This window comes from Leuciscus leuciscus (genome assembly GCF_965113295.1).
Source record: "Leuciscus leuciscus genome assembly, chromosome: 13".
Taxonomy (NCBI): Eukaryota; Metazoa; Chordata; class Actinopteri; order Cypriniformes; family Leuciscidae; genus Leuciscus; species Leuciscus leuciscus.
The window spans coordinates 42,590,241-42,612,050 of NC_138737.1; the positions used below are offsets into that span (position 1 = coordinate 42,590,241).

The 21,810-nt window shown below is 42.6% G+C and overlaps 2 protein-coding genes across 2 annotated transcripts in view; one reads left to right on the plus strand and one right to left on the minus strand.

Moving 5' to 3' along the window:
- Window positions 1–6,207, plus strand: part of plxnd1 (plexin D1) — an 88,142-nt gene extending 81,935 nt beyond the window's left edge. Inside the window, exons 32-37 of the mRNA XM_082187437.1 lie at window positions 1,237–1,341; window positions 2,699–2,862; window positions 3,576–3,723; window positions 3,855–3,995; window positions 4,468–4,542; window positions 5,520–6,207. Coding sequence (XP_082043563.1) covers window positions 1,237–1,341; window positions 2,699–2,862; window positions 3,576–3,723; window positions 3,855–3,995; window positions 4,468–4,542; window positions 5,520–5,636 — 750 coding nt within the window. The 3' untranslated portion in view covers window positions 5,637–6,207. The remainder of the gene's footprint in view (window positions 1–1,236; window positions 1,342–2,698; window positions 2,863–3,575; window positions 3,724–3,854; window positions 3,996–4,467; window positions 4,543–5,519) is intronic.
- Window positions 6,208–6,209: 2 nt separating this feature from the next.
- exorh (extra-ocular rhodopsin) lies at window positions 6,210–21,792 on the minus strand. Its single transcript, XM_082187417.1, has 5 exons — window positions 20,526–21,792; window positions 10,997–11,165; window positions 10,637–10,802; window positions 7,450–7,689; window positions 6,210–6,849 (listed from the first exon to the last, which is right to left on the minus strand). The coding sequence occupies exons 1-5, from the start codon at window positions 20,884–20,886 to the stop codon at window positions 6,724–6,726; spliced, it is 1,062 nt and encodes a 353-aa protein (XP_082043543.1). The 5' UTR covers window positions 20,887–21,792; the 3' UTR covers window positions 6,210–6,723.
- Window positions 21,793–21,810: the final 18 nt, after the last annotated feature.

Genomic DNA, 21,810 nt, shown 5'->3' on the forward strand with positions numbered 1-21,810 from the left:
AGAACTGTTCACAGTAATGAGAATCAGTTATAACATATAAGCTCTCATAAACTCATCAACACAGTCAACTCTTACTAGACTGTTCGTTCAAACATGTCCAACTAAACGTTTCCCGGTGTTGTTTATCGATCATCACGACATGCTACGTCAAACGATTGTGCCAAAATCATGTAGTCTGAACCCGGCATAAGTTGTTTGTGGGAAGTTATTATTAATTTGCCTAAAGCAGTGCTGGAATTTTAAAATAGGACAAATTTACCATCAAATTTACAGCCGCTGCCAGAACACAAGAATACTTCCCAGAAAAATCCTCAGTTAACAGGGAACGTTCCCTCAAAGTTATGAACAAACGTTCTCCCAGTAACATTAATAGAACGCTTGTTCAGAGTCATCCTTCCCTCGCGGGTCAAAATGACCCGAAGTCCTGAAATTATACTTCATTTTCTTTTTGTCTAGAAAGTGATATTTAATAATAATAGTTTTAATGCAAACTTTTTGTTTAATGCAAGATTTTTTGTTCTTTTTTATTTTATTTACCTTTAAATTACTAGATTGATCAATAAATAATAAATAAATTATAATTTAAGCACATTCTTTCAATTTAAATTCAAAATAACTCACAATTTCATGCATAACCCTTTTAATTCAGCTCAAAATATCTTACATTGGGAGTCTTTGACGACCTCTTGTGGAAAATATAAATAATATAATTTGATATTTCATGACTCTTGCCACTAGATGGGCCTATAGCTCTATATGGAGAAAATGAGTTGTTCCGCTGGGTCCTAAAGTCACGTGTCAGTGTTTGTTTGTATTTTCAGTAGTCACATGTCTTCCTTTGTTCTTTTCCCGCCACTCCTTCGTATCCATGGTTACTGTCATTTAGTTCATTTGTATCACCTGTGTTTAGTTAATCCTCATCATCATCAGCCTCCGTTTTGTTTGGCAATACTTTTAACGTCGACAAGAAGTGTCGCCACCCAGCATCACTAAGAGCAGCTTTACACAGCATGACGCAGGACGTGAAAATGTAAACTGCGTCAGGCTGAAACTAGCAAAACACACTCGCATCGCGCCTGGAGCGCCATTGCACCGGGTGTATGATAGGGCCCGTAGACATTATAAAATAATTTTTTTTTTAGCATTTTTCTTTTTTTCTATGTGTACTGAAGCATTCCTTGCATTCCATGCTCTGACCTGATGGTGTAAATCTGCTGTGTGTGTGTTTGACGGCAGGTTCTTCCACATGATGATCTGGGCGAGAACAGAAAGACTCACAGACACAGTCAGAGGAAGAAAGTGTTACCGGAGATCTACCTCACACGCCTGCTCTCCACTAAGGTAGTGGATAAACTCACACACACACAACCACAGCAGCCTATGATGAGACGTGACACTCACACACTGTTCCATCAGTGGAAAATACACTACTGACCTCGTAAAGGCTCGAGAGCCTCCTCTCTGTCCACACGGACCATTCCAAGGACTGTAAAAACACTCTTTACTGCAAAGTGTGCTGACGTAAACAAGCGTCCGATGATTCAGAATATAACAAGACACTGATAATAAGTTTGTTCAGGCTAATTCAGTCAAACTCCCCTTAACTCTTTCCCGCCATTGATGGACATTTCTGGCTTTCTGTGTTTTCACTGATATACGGTAGGGGGCGCTATTACACATCTACTGAACAAGTACTGAATCTCCAGATCAAAACACAGGAGAAGAAGAAGCAGAAACAAGCGATATCATATGCAATCATATGCTATTGTAAAATACCGTGATCATCAACATTAAACAGCATATAAATCAAAACTGTCTAATGTTGTGAAATGTTGAACCATGAAGAGTTAACAACTGAAGCTTTGAGGTGTTGATGAACTCGATCGACTCCATCTGTGTTCTAATCATCACTCTGAATCCCTTCTGGATGAAGACTCTGACAAACACGTCTCAGCTTTTTGCTCAAAATGTTGCTTTTTTATTCAACTTACACATTCAAGTGTTGATAAAAAAAAGAATGCATGAAGCTAAAATAAAACTGCTTTTATTTATCTTTTAAGCAGAGGCTCTTTTCTTTTTTCATATATTGCATGTTCAGATATTCATACAATTAAATATTTCGGGGGCCATGACATTTTTTTTTGGCTGAACTTAAAAAAAAAAAACGCTGGTGGGGAAAGAGTTAAAGTCACTGTAAAACTGAAGTTGCGCTGGTATCTTCTCCTCTATTTTGCCGTATATCCCAGTGAAACGCTTCAGGAACAAGAACAAATGTGGGCGGGGCTTGATTGTATCCGTGGGGAATTGATTGGATGGTTGTGGTTTGCTATTGGCTGATCTCATGTGAGTGACAGGTTGCCCCGCCCTCGTCATCAGAGAACAGAAGAGAGGAACTTATTCTCATTCAAGATCATTAACACAATAATGATAATAATTTATAATAAACACTGCAATATTCCATAAGAAACTGACAGAAGCGAGGGATGATGGTGTTGAAAGTCTACATGAAAGTGTCCAGTCGTGTCCTTCATGAACACATGATAACCACCGGTGTTTATGATGTCACAACCATGAGCTCATTAACATACAGTATGTTGTAAAGGGACAGTAGCAGAGCGATGTGGACTGTAGACCTCAATCCCATCAGAGAGTGCCATATATGAAGACTAATAAGTGTGTGAATGTGTGTGTGTGTCAGGGAACACTGCAGAAGTTCCTGGATGATCTCTTCCAAGCCATCCTCAGCATTCCTCTGGAGAATCCACCGTTTGCTATCAAATACTTCTTCGACTTTCTGGAGGAACAGGCAGACAAGCGCGGCATAACCGATCCGGACACGTTACACATCTGGAAGACTAACAGGTATTGTTATTACACTCTCTCTGAAATGCTTGATTCTGATTGGTCAAGAGATGCTTGATTCTGATTTGTCCGTCACGATGGTCTGAGGTCAGTTATTCGTCAATATCAGTTCCGTATATTGAGGCTCATCCGGGTATTTGAGGCCAGTGCTTCTTTCATTCGGGGTCCTTCAAAAGTCTTAAAGTGAATAAGAAAAGTCCTAATTATCACTTCAAGAGGTCTTACATTTGGGGACAGAAAAATATGGCTTAATGTGAATAATAAACTTTAAAACGCAATGATTTAAGGTAATCCTATTATTGTTTTTCAAATATATTCCCTTTCATGCACTGTGTAATAAAGCTGTTTGTGAATGTAAGCATTCTAGAAAGTTGTGAAGTTATTGTCTCCCAAAAGAAAGAATCGACTGAGAACAAGTCGTCTGTAATTCGAATCACACTGCGTTACAGTTCTATGTCACTAGAAAAGATATTTGCATCTACATATTAATAAATAATGAACTGAAATAACCCTGCTGACCATAGTGAGTTCAGTCTAAAGTTAACACAAACAACACTGACACAAGCAGCAGTGATTAATCCTGTATAACACTGGAGAAGATGAGCAGATGAATCTGATGTTTTCTGTGTGTGTGTGTGTGTGTGTGTGTGTGTGTGTGTGTGTGTGTGTGTGTGTGTGTGTGTGTGTGTGTGTGTGTGTGTGTGTGTGTTCAGTTTGCCTCTGCGCTTCTGGGTGAATATCCTGAAGAATCCTCAGTTTGTGTTCGACATCGATAAGACGGATCACATGGACGCGTGTCTATCTGTCATCGCTCAGGCTTTCATCGACGCCTGCTCACTATCTGACCTGCAGCTGGGCAAAGTGAGATCACACACACACACACACACACACACACACACACACACACACACACACAAACTCACACACTCACAATCACACACACACAGGAATCAGTGTAACAGATCTCTGATCAGCTGCTGTGTGTATTCCAGGATTCTCCCACCAATAAGCTTCTGTATGCCAAAGAGATCCCGGAGTACAAGAAGAGAGTGCAGAACTACTACCGGCAGATCCAGGAGATGGCGCCGCTGAGTGAGCAGGAGATGAACGCGCACCTGGCCGAGGAGTCGCGGGTGAGTGAGGAGTTCCCTTATACCACAGAGGGGGTGGGGCCTCAGAGACACACCCACATCTTACCCCTCAGAGGGGGCGGAGCCTCAGAGACACACCCACCTCTTACACCTCAGAGTGGGTGGAGCCTCAGAGACACACCCACTGTTACACCCCAGATGGGGCAGAGCCTCAGAGACACACCCACTGTTACACCTCAGATGGGGCGGAGTTACATTACCACCTCACAACCAATGGGAGTTTGAAGGAAAGATCACTTTGACAAGTTTTTTCAAACTTAATTTTGGCTTGAATTAGTTCTGAATGACGTCACACTAGTTCGTTCTTTGATTTCGCTAGCAGTAAATCGTGATCTTAAGCACACTGCAGTTATTGCACTATGCCATGCATGTCAGCTGCATTATACACTTGAGGAATGTTATATGTGCAAAGTATTTTTACTGACATAGAATTTCTGAATGTTTTTTGCCGCAGAAATACAGGAATGAGTTCAACACCAACCTGGCCTTAACAGAAGTCTACAAGTACGCCAAGAAATATCGCAGTCAGGTGAGTCACGGTCCGGTGTGTGTGTGTGTGTGTGTGTGTGTGCAGATGAGCTTGTTCCTGCTCGTTTGACAAACACTGAGTGTGTGTGAATGTGTGTTTCACTGCATGTGTGAAGGAGACGGCTTCAGTCAGAGAACTGTGATTTATTTATTTCATTTTTTGCAAAACATCCAGTTTTTTAAATGTTTTAAAAACGGTTGGTTATGTGAACGTTAATGGAACATTCCATTGTATCATTCTTCAAACATTATGGGAACGTTACTTTTCAATTTTCTCTGAACGTTCCGGAACAAGTAGTTACATTTAAAAAACGTTAAACCAACTGAAGTTTAATGAATGATGTATAATCGGGGTGTAGCGATTCCCTCATGTCACGATTCGATACATTTTACGATACTGACTACGATACGATGTTATTGCGATACTCCATCACATGATCAAAGGTTACTTAGTTTTTTTTGTGTTTTTTTTACTTACATATACATTTTTTATTTGCTTGCACTCTTTCACTGACTAGATATATTTAAAATAATGTCGGCCACTTTTTACTGGTAACATCAGACATATATAGCAGTTTAATGCAGTACTGACACTAAAACTCTGAAAACTTGAATTTTTTCTCACACTGTAATTTAGTTTTGGGTGAACTATCCACCATACTTATTGAGGCATTTTTGTATTGCGATATATTGTCACACCCCTAATGTATAAATCATTTTGAATGATAACTTTGAATGAATGTTCTATTAATGTTACTGGAAGAACGTTTGTCAGTGACACTCCTGAGAATGTTTCCTGTTAGCAGGGTTACTTATTGTTTATGTATATTACAATATGTGTCGTATTGATGTATTTTATGAAAGGACAAAGACTCGGAGAGACTCGTGCAGGTTTGAATCCTCGAGCCATTGTCAGGAAGCCTTTTATAACTCTTTAATTGAATTAAAGCTATATTTGTCTGTGTGTGTGTGTGTCAGGTGGCGAGCGCGCTGGACTCGAACCCCACCGCTCGACGCACTCAGCTACAGCACAAGTTCGAGCAGGTCGTGGCTCTGATGGAGGACAACATCTACGAGTGCAGCAGCGAAGCCTGATGGAACCTCTCGCTCGAAGCCTGATGGAACCTCTCGCTCGAAGCCTGATGGAACCTCTCGCTCGTGTGTTTGAGGAGGATCTTCACGTGAAGAGAAACAGACGCTTGCTCTCGGTTCTTCATTCTCTAATGCTATAGTATCAGCATTGACTTCAAACGAGGAGCTTGTTTAATATTGACGCACTGACCCCACACTCGGGGAGAGCCAATTATGCACTGGATTATACATGACCTTCTCCATAGCAATATTTATACCTGTATGATGAGTTTATAGTGTGATTCAATCAATGTGAATAACGTTTCTGATGGGATGTTCGTACCTGCACTGTTCAATGGCCTTTCTTTCTAATTCCAAGATGCCTTGGACTACAAGTAATGCTATGATTAACATATAATAGGCTTGAATGAAACTGTTGCATTTGTATTATTATGATTTTTTATGAAGGGTTTTGATCCTTCTTGGAGTCCAAACCAAAATGTGTGCATTCTTCTGTAGATATTCTGCTGGAAATGTTAAAAGTTTTTTGGAGAAAGAGGGACATTTTTATCAGTAAAGACAAACTTTACTAAAACGTTTTCTTTGTCATGTTTCCAAGTGCGAGTTTCACATGAGCTTTTATTTCATCTTTGCATCTGTATTTTTAATCTTCAGGCAAATTTATATCGTCACACATTTACATATTCAATCTTAATTCTTCCACAGACAACATTTACATCTAAACGTTCACAGAATGGTTTCTCCTGAGGTCTCTTATGGCTCCAGCGCTCAGGATCACTTCTGTCCACATCAAAACATCAGCCTACAATAGTCAAAATGTACAGATTCTGACCCTAGCTACATATTCATCTAACACCTGGAGAATCAACAAGCGCTGGTGAAGCCGAAGATAATGGAACAGACATTGAAAGGATTTCCCCTATAAATGCACAGTTGCACACAGTTCAAGACATACGGCAGTATTATAGAGATCTGACTGGCCCGTCTTTACGATACAGAGGCAGAATAAGATGATGTAGATTTGAGGAGCGCTGTTTGGCCTGTGGGAGTCTGCGGGCCGGCCCGGTCCAGTTCTCAGCCGTTGGGATGTTCAGGTGGGAGCCACTTGAGCGGACGAGACCATCGAGGACTGAGTCTTACTGGAGACCATCATACTCTCCTCCTCTCCAAACGGGTTCTTCCCACAGCAGACCGTAGTGAGCATGCAGTTCCTGAACTGAACCAGTGTAAACACATGACAGCAGTTAACAGTTACTGTGGTGGAATGTGTAGAGCTTGTGCTTTCTATAGAAACTAGGGGTGTCCGGTGTCAGATGTGTCAAACTTGGACCCCCAATAATTTCAGTAAAGTTTAATGGGTACTCTGTTTATTAAAATCGCAATGAAAAATGGAAAATTAACAAAGCTACAAATTGCTCAAATTGAAGTCCAAGACTCTGTTCATGACACCGGCAAATCTGGACTAGTAACCCAGTTGTATCACATGTAAGCATTTTGGCAGACGTTTTATCCAACATAACTTACAATGTATTCAAATTGTTCATTTAATCTGTTCACGCATTCCCTGGGAGTTGACCTTAAGACCCTCATGCTCTTAATCGCTGAATTATTGATGGTAGACCAACAACAAAGTAACTGGCAGCATTGTGTCTAAAGTGCGTTCTCATCAGTTAAAATTCTACAAGCAAATACAGTAGAGGACCAAAAGCAACAGAACTTTGATTTTGATGTAATTGGGCTCATGATCACTTTTTCAGCCCTAAATATAATATAATACACATATAGAAGTATTAAAGTGCGTGAGTCACAGTCTCACCTGTCTGTTGAGTAAGATGTAGATGACCGGGTTGTAGAGCGCCGCACTCTTGGCAAAGAAAGCTGGTACTGTCATGGCGACAGGACCAAATTCAGCCCCCTGATTGGCAAAGATGTACCAGGCCACACTGGCATACGGCACCCAGCACACCAGGTACGCAATCACCATGACGATCACCATACGAGTCACTTCCCGCTCGGCACGCTGGGTCGTCTCTGATTCCTGCTGTTGAGCAGCAGCCTGACAACAGAGAATTAAACAATTACATAAAACAATCAGATACTATATCAGATATTCATAGTCCTCGATGCTGATTGGTACAATGCTGTAGTGTCATATATTATTATGGTGTGAAACACTGGCTCTTCATAGAGGTCAACTAACCTGAGTTTATATGTCAGAACGAGTTCTTGTGGCCTTTATCAAGAAATGGCTTAGTAAAAGCATTCCTAGACTGGATGGGTTATCAATTCCATGGATTGTTAAAGGTTCTTAATGGAACCATCAATGCCAGTAAAGAAGCTTTATGTTGTGCAGTTGCGTAAATGGTCATCAAAACTGTTTGGTTTCCAACATTCTTTAAAAAATCTTCTTCTGCGTTCTGCAGAATGAAGAAGGTCATACAGGTTTGGATTGGAATGACATGAGGGCGAGTGGATGATGATAGAGTTTTAATTTTTGGGTGAACCATACCCTTAAGTCTGTTTTTCTCAATTAACCAATACAATGAAATTTGGCTGATCTGGTCGGAACACCTGTCAGGGAAACAACTAAATTATGATGGTTATGAAAATTCTCTTATGACTCCATATAATTGGTCAGGTGACACGCATTTTTACAAGTTGACCCATATCTGATGAATGCAATGTCCAATCACCCATAGACATGACACACACAGACAACAGGACATTCTGAGGACGCACACCAAGTTTCATAAAATAACGCTAACAGGGGGAGCTACAACTGAAGACCACATGATCCAAGAAGTTGAAAAGTGGTATGCATCTTCTTTGGTTGATCCTAACATATCCTCTAATATGACTAGAGAAGGGTTAGGGTTAGGGTTATGACTAGAGAAGGGATTCTGGACTGCTGCTTCAGCCTGGCCAAATCCAAGCTTGTGTGTGTGTGTGTGTGTGTTAGTCTTCTTGGTTACAGGTTAAGGAACAAGTGGCATTATTGGAGATTGACTGACTTGTTTTCTTCGACATGCTGGCGGACACACAGTGTTGTGACCTCGGAGGACCACTGGTTCCAAACTCAGGGTCCTGGTGGCAGCCGTACGGACTATGGAGATGTGCTTCTGCCTATCAGTCCATGTGTGCAAAATGACTATGTTTATCTATTTCTTAGCCAATCAGAATCATTCAACCTGAAGCAAGGACGGAGCTTAGACCTTGGTGTAGGGTATAACTGCTGTGATCTCTGTAACTGTAAGCGGAGCGGCCTACGAACTTGAGTCTTGAAGCTGACTTCTGCCTGAGGACTCTGCAAACTATCTTCAGTAAAACTTTTCTTTAATTTATTATAATTCTGACTCTTGTCTTAAATTGACTGCACTTTAACTCTATGGGCCCTATTTTGACGATCTGAAAACGCAAGTATCAAGCGTGAAACGCAAGTAACTTTGTGGGTGGGTCTTGGCGCTGTTGCTATTATACCGGCGGGATAAATGACTCTTGCGCCCGACGCAAATCTAAAATGTGTTGGTCTGAAGAAGCTTCATTACTCATAGGTGTGGTTTGGGCGTAACGTGAAATAAACCAATCAGAGCGTCATCTCACATTCCCTTTAAGAGCAGGCGCGCTTGTTCCATGGCGGATTGCTATTATAACTGTGGATTTGCCAGGAGCGGTTCACAGCCGAGGAGACCGACGTTCTCGTCAGGGCCGTAAAACACAGAGAAGTGACATTGGGGATGGAGAAACACACACAAATTAGCTTCGGTTAAACAGGCGTACGATAATTTGGGTAAATGTATAAGCTAGATTTATGCCTATTTTTTCACATCTTCATGGACACCACAATGATTTCCCTCGTGTGGAATATTTTTCCTTGTAATAATGTATGATTTGCAAAAATGAGAACTGCTGCGTCTGTGTAGATGAGAGAAGCAAAGTGTGTGAGCGGTGTGCACACGCTACATTATGGCCAAGCATGCGCCCTTAAAATAGCATCTGAACACGCCACTGACTTTAGACTAGGTTTCTCCTGGTCAGTGGCGGGATTGTTTTCTGAAACTGCAAAATAGCACCAGGGAACGTTTGCGCCGGAACACGCCTCCTCTTTTCGCTGAACCGCCCCCGAGAGCGCAAGTTCATTCCCTAATTTACCGACGTGCGTCTGTGGAGGGAAAAGTCCGCTGTGCGTCGGGTGCAAAATAGGAATGATACATGCGTCACTGTACAAAGTCAATTGTGCTGGGTGCGAGAGAGGGCCCTTGGTCTTAAATAATCATATATGGGTCCTTAACTGAAAATCCCCTAACACTAGGATACTTCAAAAACATGGCCGCCCGCCAATCAAATTTCAGCGACTAATGAGATCAAATCTGAATGGCCTACCATTACAAAAAAATTATATATCCATACATTGTGTGAAAAATGTGTACCAAATTTTGTGAAAATTGGCCGCAAGGTGGTTCTATAAGGAGCAAATGATAAGTAATATGATCTTCAAATTTAAGTGCAATAATCAGATATATTTTTATTGCAATGAACTGTTCACAAAAACCAATTCACACAAATGAGTCTGACTTTCCAGCTCTGGTGTATTTCTGTGTGTGTGTGTGTGTGTGTGTGTGTGTGTGTGTGTGTGTGTGTGTGTGTGTGTGAGAGAGCGTGTGTGCGTGAGTGTGAGTGTGAGTGTGAGTGTGAGTGTGAGTGTGAGTGTGAGTGTGTGTGCGTGTGTGTGTGTGTGTGTGTGTGTGTGTGTGTGTGTGTGTGCGTGTGTGTGCGTGTGTGTGTGTGTGTGTGTGTGTGTGTGTGCGTGTGTGTGCGTGTGTGTGTGTGTGTGTGTGTGTGTGTGTGTGTGTGTGTATGAGTGTGAGTGTGAGTATGTGTGTGTGTGTGTGTGTGTGTGTGTGTGTATACGTGTGTGTGTGTGTGTGTGTGTGTGTGTGTGTGTGTGTGTGTGTGTGTGTGTGTGTGTGTGTGTGTGTGTGTGTGTGTGCGTGTGTGTGTCTTACCGCGCGGACAGTGCAGAGCAGACGACTGTAGCAGAAGAAGATGATCAGCATTGGGATAAAGAAATGAAGGATGAACATGTAGATGACAAACGAGGTGTTGTTGATTTCCGGTTTGGGAGTGTAGTAATCTATTCCACAAGAGCACTGCATCCCCTCGGGAATATACCTGCACACACACACACACACACACACAGCCATGTACGTCTGTTGTTCTTATAGTCTAACCCGCCAAATGTCTCTGCATTCATCACAGCCATATGTTTATTAGGCTTGAATGCACTTTCAGATTATACTGTCGTGGGAAAAGTTAAAAATCAGTTTCTAAACCTGCGTATTTTTCTGAAAAGCGTGATTGTTTACCTGGACCAGCCCAGTAGGGGCGGCACAGCGCAGGTGAGGGCCATGACCCAGGTGAAGCCCACTCCTATGATGCCATGCGTCTCACCAAAACGGAACGTGCTCATCGGCTTACACACGACAATGTAGCGCTCAATAGCCAAGACCACCAGAGACCACAGCGCAATCTCACCTGAGAAACATAGAGAAGATCATAATCACTCAGTTCAGCTCAATCGAAATGTAGTCAGTTCAGTTCTATTTGTAGAGGGCTTTACAGAAATTAATGATGTTAATGTTTGTAACGCCTATTAGTCAAGTCAAGTCAAGTTTATTTGTATAGCGCTTTTCACAATACAGATTGTATCAAAGCAGCTTCACAGTATTAAATTAAAATAATACAACAAAGTTTTTTTCAAGAGGAATTTATTGATTGATAAAATTAAATTAAATATCTCCAAAATATTCCCAACTGAGCAAGCCAAAGGCAACAGTGGCAAGGAACCGAAAAACTCCATCAAGTGACCTAATGGTGTCCTAAAACTCCATCAGGTGACCTAATGGAGAAAAAAAACCTTGGGAGAACCCAGGCTCAGTCGGGGGCCAGTTCTCCTCTGGCATTTATGAGCTAGAGGCCGGATTGTAGTTTGAACTGTAGGATTATAAGAATGCCTGGCTGAAGAGATGCGACTTTAATCTAGTTTTAAACTGGGAGAGCGAGTCTGAGCAACGAACAGTATCAGGAAGACTATTCCAGAGTTTTGGAGCCAAATGTGTTATTATGAATTAGTCCAGATTTTAGCAGTTAAGAATACCCCAGAATACCCTTGCAACCACCTAGCAACACCATAGCAACCACCCAGAATACCTTAGCAACTGCCAAGAAATCACCCAAAATACCCTAGCAACCACCCAGAACACCTTAGCAACTGCCTAGCAGTCACCCACAACCACCCAGAACACCCTAGCAACCACCCATAACACCCTAGAAACCGTCTAGCAACCACCCAGAACACCCTAGCAACCGCCTAGCAACACCATAGAAACCACCCAGAACACCCTAGCAACTGCCTAGCAACGCCCTAGCAACCACCCATAATACTGTAATAACCGCCTAGCAACACAATATCAACCACCCAGAACACCCTAGCAACCACCTAGCAATGCCCTAGCAACCACCCAGAATACCCTTGCAACCACCTAGCAACACCATAGAAACCACCCAGAGCACCCTAGCAACCGACTAGCAACCACCCAGAACACCCTAGCAACTGCCTTGCAACCACCCAGAATACCCAAGTAACCACCTAGCAACCACCCAGAACACCCTAGCAACCCACTAGAAACACCCTAGCAACCGTGCTGAGTTTTGCCACTGCAAGCACCACTCACATTTTCTTCAGGAAATGTACATTCTAGGTCTTATTATTCCGGACAAAAGTTTGTCACAGACCCATGAATGAGGCGTCAAATCGTACGGCTCATTGAGGAGAGGTGTGCTCTATCTTTTATAAGCAATCGGGGGTACGGTGTTCGCCCCAGGAGTAAAAAAGAGGCCAAAAAATCCCATAGACTTAACATTGCGACGAACTTTGACCACTCATAGCTCTGAGCGATGATTTCGCAGAAATGTGTGGGTCACCACATTTGAAGAGGCTGACAGGCATCTGTAAGAACATACCTCACAATGGGGTAAACGTTGCACCCTTGGGGGGCAAGAGGCGCCCAAAGTTGCCCCATTGACTTACTATGGCGAAGGTCGGCCCATGAAACGCAGTGAACAGCTACATGCTAATGGTGATTAGTTAAGTTCTAAATCTTGCCAAGGACATGCAAAGAACTCCATAGCAACCACCCAAAACACCCTAGCAACCGCCTAACAACACCCTAGCAACCACCCAGAATACCCTAGCAACCGCCTAGCATCACCATAGCAAACAACCAGAACACCCTAGCAACCGCCCAGCAACCACCCAGAATACCTTAGTAACTGCCTAGAAACCACCCAGAATACCTTAGCAACTGCCTAACAACACCATAGCAACCGACCATAACACCCTAGCAACTGCCTAGCAATGCCCTAGAAACCACCCAGAACACCATAGCAACCACCCAGAACACCATAGCAACCGCCTAGCAACCACCCAGAACACCCTAGCAACCGCATAGCATCCACCCAGAATACCCTAGCAACCACCCAAAACACCATAGTAACCACCTAGCAACCCCTTAGCAACCACCCAAAACACCATATCAACCACCTAGCAACCACCCAGAATGCCTTAGCAACCCACTAGAAACACCCCAGCAACCAAGTGGCGAGTTTTGCCACTGCAAGCACCTCTCACATTTTCTTCAGGAAATGCACATTCTAGTTATTCTTCTTCATCTTACTCTGAAATTTACAACTCAATCTCCTCCTTGAGCTTTAACTCTACATACTCCAAACTCTATCTATCTCAAACTACTTTAAACTTCAAACTAATTTAAACTTCAAACTAAGTTATACTTCAAACTACTAAATTTACTTCATTTAAACAAACTCTAAACTCATAAACTCGAACACTTATAAACTCATGAATTCATACACTTATGAACTTTTAAACTCATAAATAAATAAATTAATTGAGACTCATTTAAACTAATAAACTTATTTTAGATAAACCGTTATCTATCTATCTATCTATCTATCTATCTATCTATCTATCTATCTATCTATCTATCTATCTATCTATCTATCTATCTATCTATCTATCTATCTATCTATCTATCTATCTATCTATCTATCTATCTATCTATCTATCTATCATACTTTAAACTACTTCAAACTACTTTAAACTTCAAACTATACTTTAAACTACTTCAAACTTCTAACTACTTTAACCTTTAAACTACTTTAAACTTAAAGCTTTTAAAACTTCTTCAAACTTTCTGGTCCGGCTTTCTCAAGCCAACTTACAGTTTGTCTCGAAGAACTTTTTTATCTAGTTATGTTTTGGTGTAGTTATACTATGAACTGATGTGTGTCACTGTCTTAACTAAAATTACACAAATCATAGTTTAGATTTTGGTCAATTTGTTTGAACTTAAGCAGTTACTTAACAGTGACATAATACTTTATTTTTACTCCCCTAGTGTGCAAGAAAAAAGCAACTGTGGCAAGGAAGGAAAATGTGATGTTGGATAACGTAGAACAAACCCTTTCACTTTTGACGTTGTGTCAAAATGCCGACCTTAGGGTGCACCCTAGAGAGCCCCAAATACCTCTGAAGTATTCAGAAAAGGCCAATGGAATTGGTGTGTGGAATTTGCATGTCAGGACACGGCCCCATATGGCTATATAAGGCAAGCCGGCTGCAGACAAACTTAAGCTTTGTTCTTTGGAGCCCAAGCCAGCTTCACTCTGCAAGAGAACCAAATCCATTCACATCTGCAATAGAGCATCTTCTGCTGGATTTCAGCACAATACAGCGGTCCTACTGGCAAAGCACACAAGAGAGCCTATCTCTCCAGCCAGGATGAAAAACGGGTTTTACAAAAGCACGACCAATCCTAGTTCTGCGAATGTTGAATCGGGCCCTGCACAGTGTCCCATTCAAGAGGTTGCCCTGGTCCTCGAGCACTTAGCCAGATTGGGAGAAGAGCAAGCAGAGCATCTCTTTTCTCTGTGTGGAGTTAGACTCGATCGCCATGAAAGCACGTCTTTCTCAACACTGTGCACAGTCAGTGCTGAACTACTTGAGATTGTTCAAGCACAAAACAGTAGTTCCACTGAATAATTTTCAGAGGCTTCTGGGGCATATGGCTTCCTCCGCTGCAGTCACATCGCTGAGGTTGATGCATATGAGATCGCTTCAGCATTGGCTTCAAACTTGAGTCCCAAGATGGGCATGGCACCGCGGCACACATCGTGTGGTCATCACAATGATTTACCGCCGTTTATTCAGTCCTTGGTCAGAGTTCCTGAACGAGTGTGTGTTGTTGTTGTCACTGCAGACTCCTCTGAGACCGGCTGGGACACTGTATGCAACAGGTGCCCAGACTGCGCTGGCACATCAACTGCCTTGAGTTGTTGGCCATGCTACTAGCTCTAAGGAAGTTTCGACTGTTGATTCAGGTCAAGCATGCTGTGACAGACAGACAACACAGCAACAGTGGCATATATAAATCGCCAGGGCGGCATCCAATTCCATCACATGTCACACTCTGTGCAAAGTCGGGAGGAAGAAGAACAAGTCCAAATGGTTGCGCCCTACTGGCCCAACCAAACTTGGTTTTCGGGGCTCACGCTGATGACATTGGCCCCTCCCTGGTGGATTCCCTGAGGAAGAACCTTCTTTCTCAGGGGCATGGCACAATCAGGCACCCGCGCCCATACCTCTGGAAGCTCCACCTCTTGTCCCTGGACTATCACCAGCGGTCTAGAGGGGGATCTGGCCTTACTCAGGCCAGAGCCCCCTCTACTAGGCGGCTCTACGCCTTGAAAATGCGCCTCTTTACTACATGGTGTGCTTCCCGAAGTGAAGACCCATGGAGTTGTCACGTTTGCTCTGTGCTTTCCTTTCTTCCGCAGGGCCTGGAGAGGCACCTGTCGGCCTCTACCCTTAAAGTGTACATGGCCGCTACAGGGGCTAATCACGACACAGTGGGTGGTAGGTCCATAGGAAAGCACAACCTGATAGTTAGGTTCTTGAGAGGTACACTGAGGCAAAACCCTCCTAGACCTTGCCTTATCCCCTCTTGGGATCTCTCTCTGGTCCTTCAGGCCCTGCAGAGAGATCCATTTGAGCCCCTGCAGTCCATCAAGCTTAGTGCCCTCACTATGAAAACGGCCCTCCTGATTGCACTCACCTGCGTCCAGAGGGTGGGGGGGACCAAAAAGCCTTCTCCGTTAATGAATTGTGCCTGGAATTTGGGCCGGCCTACTCTCACGTTGTCCTGAGAGCCTGGCCTGGATATCCATGGACTACTCCCTTCAGGGACCAAGTGGTGAACTTGCCAGCAATCCCTCCTGAGGGGGGAGAACCAGCCCTGTCTCTGCTGTGTCCAGTGTGCACTCTGTGCATCTATCTAGACCCAGACACAGAGCTTCAGACTTTGTCTGCTTTTAAGATCAGCAGAAAGGGAAACATGTCTCCAAACCAGTGGTGGCTGGTGCTAAAAAAAATTGGGGGGGCGCAACAAACTGAATTATTAATCCAGGACTGAATGTAGGCTAATTGTTAAATAACAATTTAACAGTGATAATAATGTAGCTATCATTAGCCTAAAGTTTAGCTAAAACTTCAGCCGGTAGGGTTGGGAAATAGCCAATTGCCAAATAAATCTGAATTTTTGGGCTAAATGGCGATGTATGGTATAATCTGAGTATTTAATTATTATTTTTCTATTTGAATAATAAAATAAAAAAACTGTATTTAAATTTTTTTTATATATTTAATATCCTGATCAATATTGTCCTACAAACAATGTTCATATTGAAGGTTATAAAAACAAACATAGTGTAACCTTGCTGTCTATCTGCAGTCTATCCAAAAAAGGGGTCAAATCACATTACATTCTAACATTGCAACATTACAATTTAAAAACAAAATAATGCTTTTTAAAGAAGTAGTTAAATTTACTAAACTTCAATTAAATAAATTAAAATAAAAACAAAGCTAATATCATAAAAATACACATGTAGGTTTGAAATTCTCTAGCACATTTATGTTCACCAACAACAACAAATATTCAACAACAAATATTTTAGCTAAATATATTTATAATTTAGTGCTAATGTATATTTTAGTCAGAATAATTGCGCTCCTATTCTATTGCGCTCCGTCTGTTCGGCGCGCATGCACGCAGCGGCGCTTGTTCACGTAAGTTTAGCTTGCAGAAAGTTCGCCCACTCATGACAGCAAACTGGGAATATTGACTTTCTAACATTTACAGATGGAGAATATGTCTGTGAAATGTAAGTTATGCACTGAGGAAATTATTGGATGTCACTTCAGCTTATGGCTAAATATTATTAGAGGTATATTTGTTTCCACCAATTGCTGCACAAGTGAAGTTTACGTATGATGACGTTAGTGCGAGCCCTCCCGGAACCCATAGAGAATGCATTGCAGTGCCTGCAGTTCAAAAAAAAATAAAAAATCTTTGAATGTAAGTCTATGGGAACACTCTGGGCGATTTTCAGCCATAGTGAAATCGCCCAAAAAGAGGCGGTACTCCACAGAACGTGACTTGGCGCTGATTGGACTATATCCAGAGGCAGAACAAGCTCAACAGCTTGTTCTGCAGCTCAACCTGGCAAAGACTGAGCTTCTCGTCCTCCCTGCCAATCCGTCTCTACAGCACGACTTCACCATCCAGCTAGAGTCATCATTAATCACCCCATCAAGATCGGTCAGAAATCTTGGAGTAACGTTTGATGACCAGCTGACCTTCACTGATCACATTTCAAAGACAGCTCGATCATGCAGGTTTGCACTGCACAACATCAGGAAGATCAGGCCTTTCCTAACTGAGCATGCAACGCAACTTATCGTCCAGGCCCTGGTCATCTCTAGGCTCGACTACTGCAATGCTCTTCTGGCTGGACTTCCAGCATGTGCGACCAAACCCCTACAGATGATCCAGAATGCTGCAGCTCGTCTTGTCTTCAACGAGCCCAAGAGGGCCCACGTCACTCCTCTGTTCACCTCTCTGCACTGGCTACCTCTCGCTGCTCGCATCAAGTTCAAGGCACTGACGCTTGCTTACAGATCCATCACAGGCTCAGCTCCCTCCTACTTTCACTCACTCCTACGAGTCTACATCCCTACCAGACACCTACGATCGGTCAACGAGCGACGTCTCGTGGTTCCATCACAGAAAGCCACAAAATCACTTTCCAGAACATTCTCATTCACAGTTCCATGCTGGTGGAACGCTCTCCCCACCCTCATCCGGAATGCAGAATCCCTGACAACATTCAAAAGACAGCTGAAAACCCATCTCTTCCGTGAGCACTTAACCTTATAAAAAAAAAAAAAAAAAAAAATCCTTTCCCTTTGAAACATCACTTATCAGGCTTATGCTACTCTGAATAATACCTGAACTTCGTATTTTGAGCACTTCTTGCGTTGTTGTTGTTTTTGCCTCTTTATGATGACTCGCTGAATTTTTGTCCTAATTTGTAAGTCGCTTTGGATAAAGGCGTCTGCTAAATGACTAAATGTAAATGTAGAACAACAGTGAGTGACTGCTAGCGTAACTCTGTGGTTGAATGAGATTGTGATTGAAAAAGTCCCTTTCACACTTTGGTGGTGCGTCGCCCGATCGCCCTAATGAAGAAACCGCCGCTGCTCCAAACAAAGAATGGCCCACTGGATTGTGGATGCCATTCTCCGGGCTCATCAGGCCCAGAACGTATTGGGAATGAGGGCTCACTCTAGGGATATCGCAACCACTTCGGCTCTAGCAAACAGTACTTCATTAGCAGACATATGTAGAGCTGCAGGCCCAAAACATTTGTGAGATTTTATCCACGCATGAAAACAGTTGTATCTCGAGTCTTAGGTAATAGCAGTTAAAACTCAAACTGGTTGGATGCAGTGGTTGTATTAGCACCTTATACCTCTCTGAGGTGATAACGTGCACTTTTTAGGTCCAGTTTCCCTTGAATGGTGAACCCTGGGCCATCCTTCTCCATCACTTAAGCACTATTGCGATGGTTGAGTTTGGTGAGAGATCTCACTACCAAGCTCATTACTCATGGTATGCCCCTTTTCAGGTAAGCCCTTGTAATCTGGCTAGTGCGCTGTATATAGTGGTTCCCTAACGGTGACCCCATACGATGTATTCTCTCACTTTTCAGTTTCCTTGTCTGTAAACCCAATGTCTTCCCCTGGGCGGAGCTAGCTCTGTCATTAGTCGCTGTGAAGCCGCTAGTCTCTCCCTCCTTAAGTGGAGCCCACCACAGAAAAACTCTTTCCTATGTAGTACTCCATCTGGTGAGTGCATAGTATGTATTTTCCACATGCTAACCTCCTTCTACGGGTAGGATGAGGTCTCCGTAGTGTTCCTTTCTCGGTGAGGAGGAGAATGCTTCCCAACGTTAACAAACAGGTCTACTCATCATAAAATAAAACTTTTCTTGAGGAAAATCAGAAGAGGCCTATGGCTTGAGTGACCTCTCCCTGGAAGAGGTGAGATGGTCCTCTTGGTTGGAAGACCTGAGGTCCTCACCCTGGGCATTGGTTGGTCGCAAATTAGTGTAGTTGCACTTGCGCAGTGGCTCAGTTGGCACATGGAGGCTTGCCAGCATTTGCACTGCCATGCCTTGTGACACAGTACATGTTTTGACGTTTAGTATAGGGACCCCTAGTGTCGGTATTTCGACACAATGTCGGAAGTGACCGACATAAATGGAAACCTTCTAAACCTCATTCCCTGACGGTCAAAACTTGAACTGTATCTGAGGGGTTTGAGATGCTGTCTCAGTTCCTCAGAACAAACCTTAAGTATGTGTGCAGCCGGCTCGGGTTATATACCCATATGTCCGGGGGCGTGGCCTGGCATGCAAATTTCACACACCAATTTCATTGGCTTTTTCAGAATACGTCAGAAGTGTTTGGGGCTCTCAAATGTGTATTTTGACAACATCTCTTTTCCCCTCCATCAGGGAACGAGGGTTACACCAGTAACAGAGACGTCCTCCTAGACTACACGGTCCAAATATAATGTCAACTATTACATGGAAATGTATTGAATCGCAAGATCAGATCCAACCATAAAGATGCTGTTATGAGAACAGACCACAAAATGTTATATGAAGTCATTATCTGCCTGGATGAAAAGCAATATTTCACAGCACTTATGTGTGAATCTCAGGAAAACTGTGATCAGCTCATATTTCCTTCCCAAAATCAGAATAAAAAAAGAAGCCTATATTTAACCTTGTTTTTCTTTTTGCATTATCACATTATGTCCCCCCCAAAATTATTCATGTTACTGTAACTCATCTGGATGGTTACAATTTATTATTATTTTTTGTACAGCAAACACTACCTGGATGTATAATTAGTTTTTGTATAATGGTAATTATTAGATTTGAGGGTGAAATGTGCTTAATGGTCTTGATAACAGAATCTTTGATGTTAGATTTGCATGAAAAACATGCCACAAAATTGTCATGAAAATGTCTAAAAAAATTGGCGCTATTTTTAAATGATGACCCTGACATTTTTGTGAGAATCACCGGTAACACTTTATTTTGCAGTATTCGTCATTTTACATGTAGTTGTTCTAGTAATAACTTTAAATGATGCATAATTGCAAGCAACTAATCCTAACCCAAATCCTAAAGTAAGTACATGTGGTTAATTATTATTACTCAGTACTCAGTAACAAGTGCAATAAAAGTGACCTTGACCACCCATACTGTACATCACAGTCTTCACATGGGACTCCCAACAATACCATGTTTTTTTTTTAACATGTCCCTATAATGCATGCTGATCCTTATTTGGTCTTGAGCACTGGTTGGTTTGGTTTTTCGGCGGTGAGTGAGTGCACTTACCGCCCAGCGTGGCGAAGAAGCCCTCGATGTAGCAGCCCGTGACCCCCAAGTTGAAGTATCCGTGCAGGGCCGTGTAGAGCGTGACGGTGAAGCCGCCCACCACCATGAACAGGTCGGCCACGGCCAGGTTGAGCAGGATGAAGTTGAGGGGCGTGCGGAGCTTCTTGTGCTGCACCGTGACGTAGAGCGTGAGGAAGTTTACAGGGAATGAAGTGGAGATGAGGAAGAGCATATACGCGGCCAGAAGCGAGTACTTCCACGGCTCCGCTAGGTAATACTGCGGCTCCTCAAACGGGCTGCGGACCAAACCTGTCTTGTTGGACATCGGCACGTAGAAGTTCGGACCTTCCGTTCCGTTCATATTCGGTTCACTGGTTAAGGATCAAGACAGAAAAAGTGGACAGACGAAGCTGGAATAAAGTCCCTGAGAGCGAGCGAGAGATCTGCTGCCCGGGGCTCAAGCGTCCCTCTTATATGAACCCCATGTGCCCAGATTAATGAGATTACAGAGAGGCCATGCAATTTGGAGGAATTGAGTTACAGGCAGATTGGGGTCAGAGAGGCTTGATAATCCATGAAGGTAAACCGACTGTAAACACAGTAACACTTTCATTTTCCACCCCGCAAATTCAAATAAATCAGTACCAATGTATCTCCGAATGCCCTCAAAAACCGACTAGTGCATTCAAGGCCGGTTCAGTGTGACACTGGAGGTTTCGCTTCTAAATCCAATTGCAAGTTTGCTGGTGTTTGTTGGATTTCCATCAACTAGTCTTTAGACTTCAGAAACTCGCTCTGATCGAGTCCAGCCACGCACACTTCAGCTATTACACTTGAAACTGACATAAATGACAAAAACAATTAATATTACTGAAATAATGCTGAATGGAAATAGAGAGCTAAAGTTCAGTGACACTGGGTTCATTTATTAACCATCTTTTGAAATGACGATGTCTGTCATTTTAACAAACAGGAACATTTCAGAGCGAGACAAATCTCACAAAACATCATTTTTGTGCTCTTGGTTTCCCACCAAATATAATATAAATTCCTAAAGGATGAGGACATGAAGTTAGTTAAATGGATATTAATAGAGACTTACAAGATGGAAAATAACTTTGAGGACAGAAAAAGGAAATGATAAATTAGTTCTGCATTCAAAACACTCAAGGAAATATTTCCAATAATAATCTTTCACAAATGGCCATGTCCACTCCACTCAGATCCAATCAGAAGTAGTAAAAGATATAAGAAGAGCTCCTATAATTCACGTAATTGTCAAAAC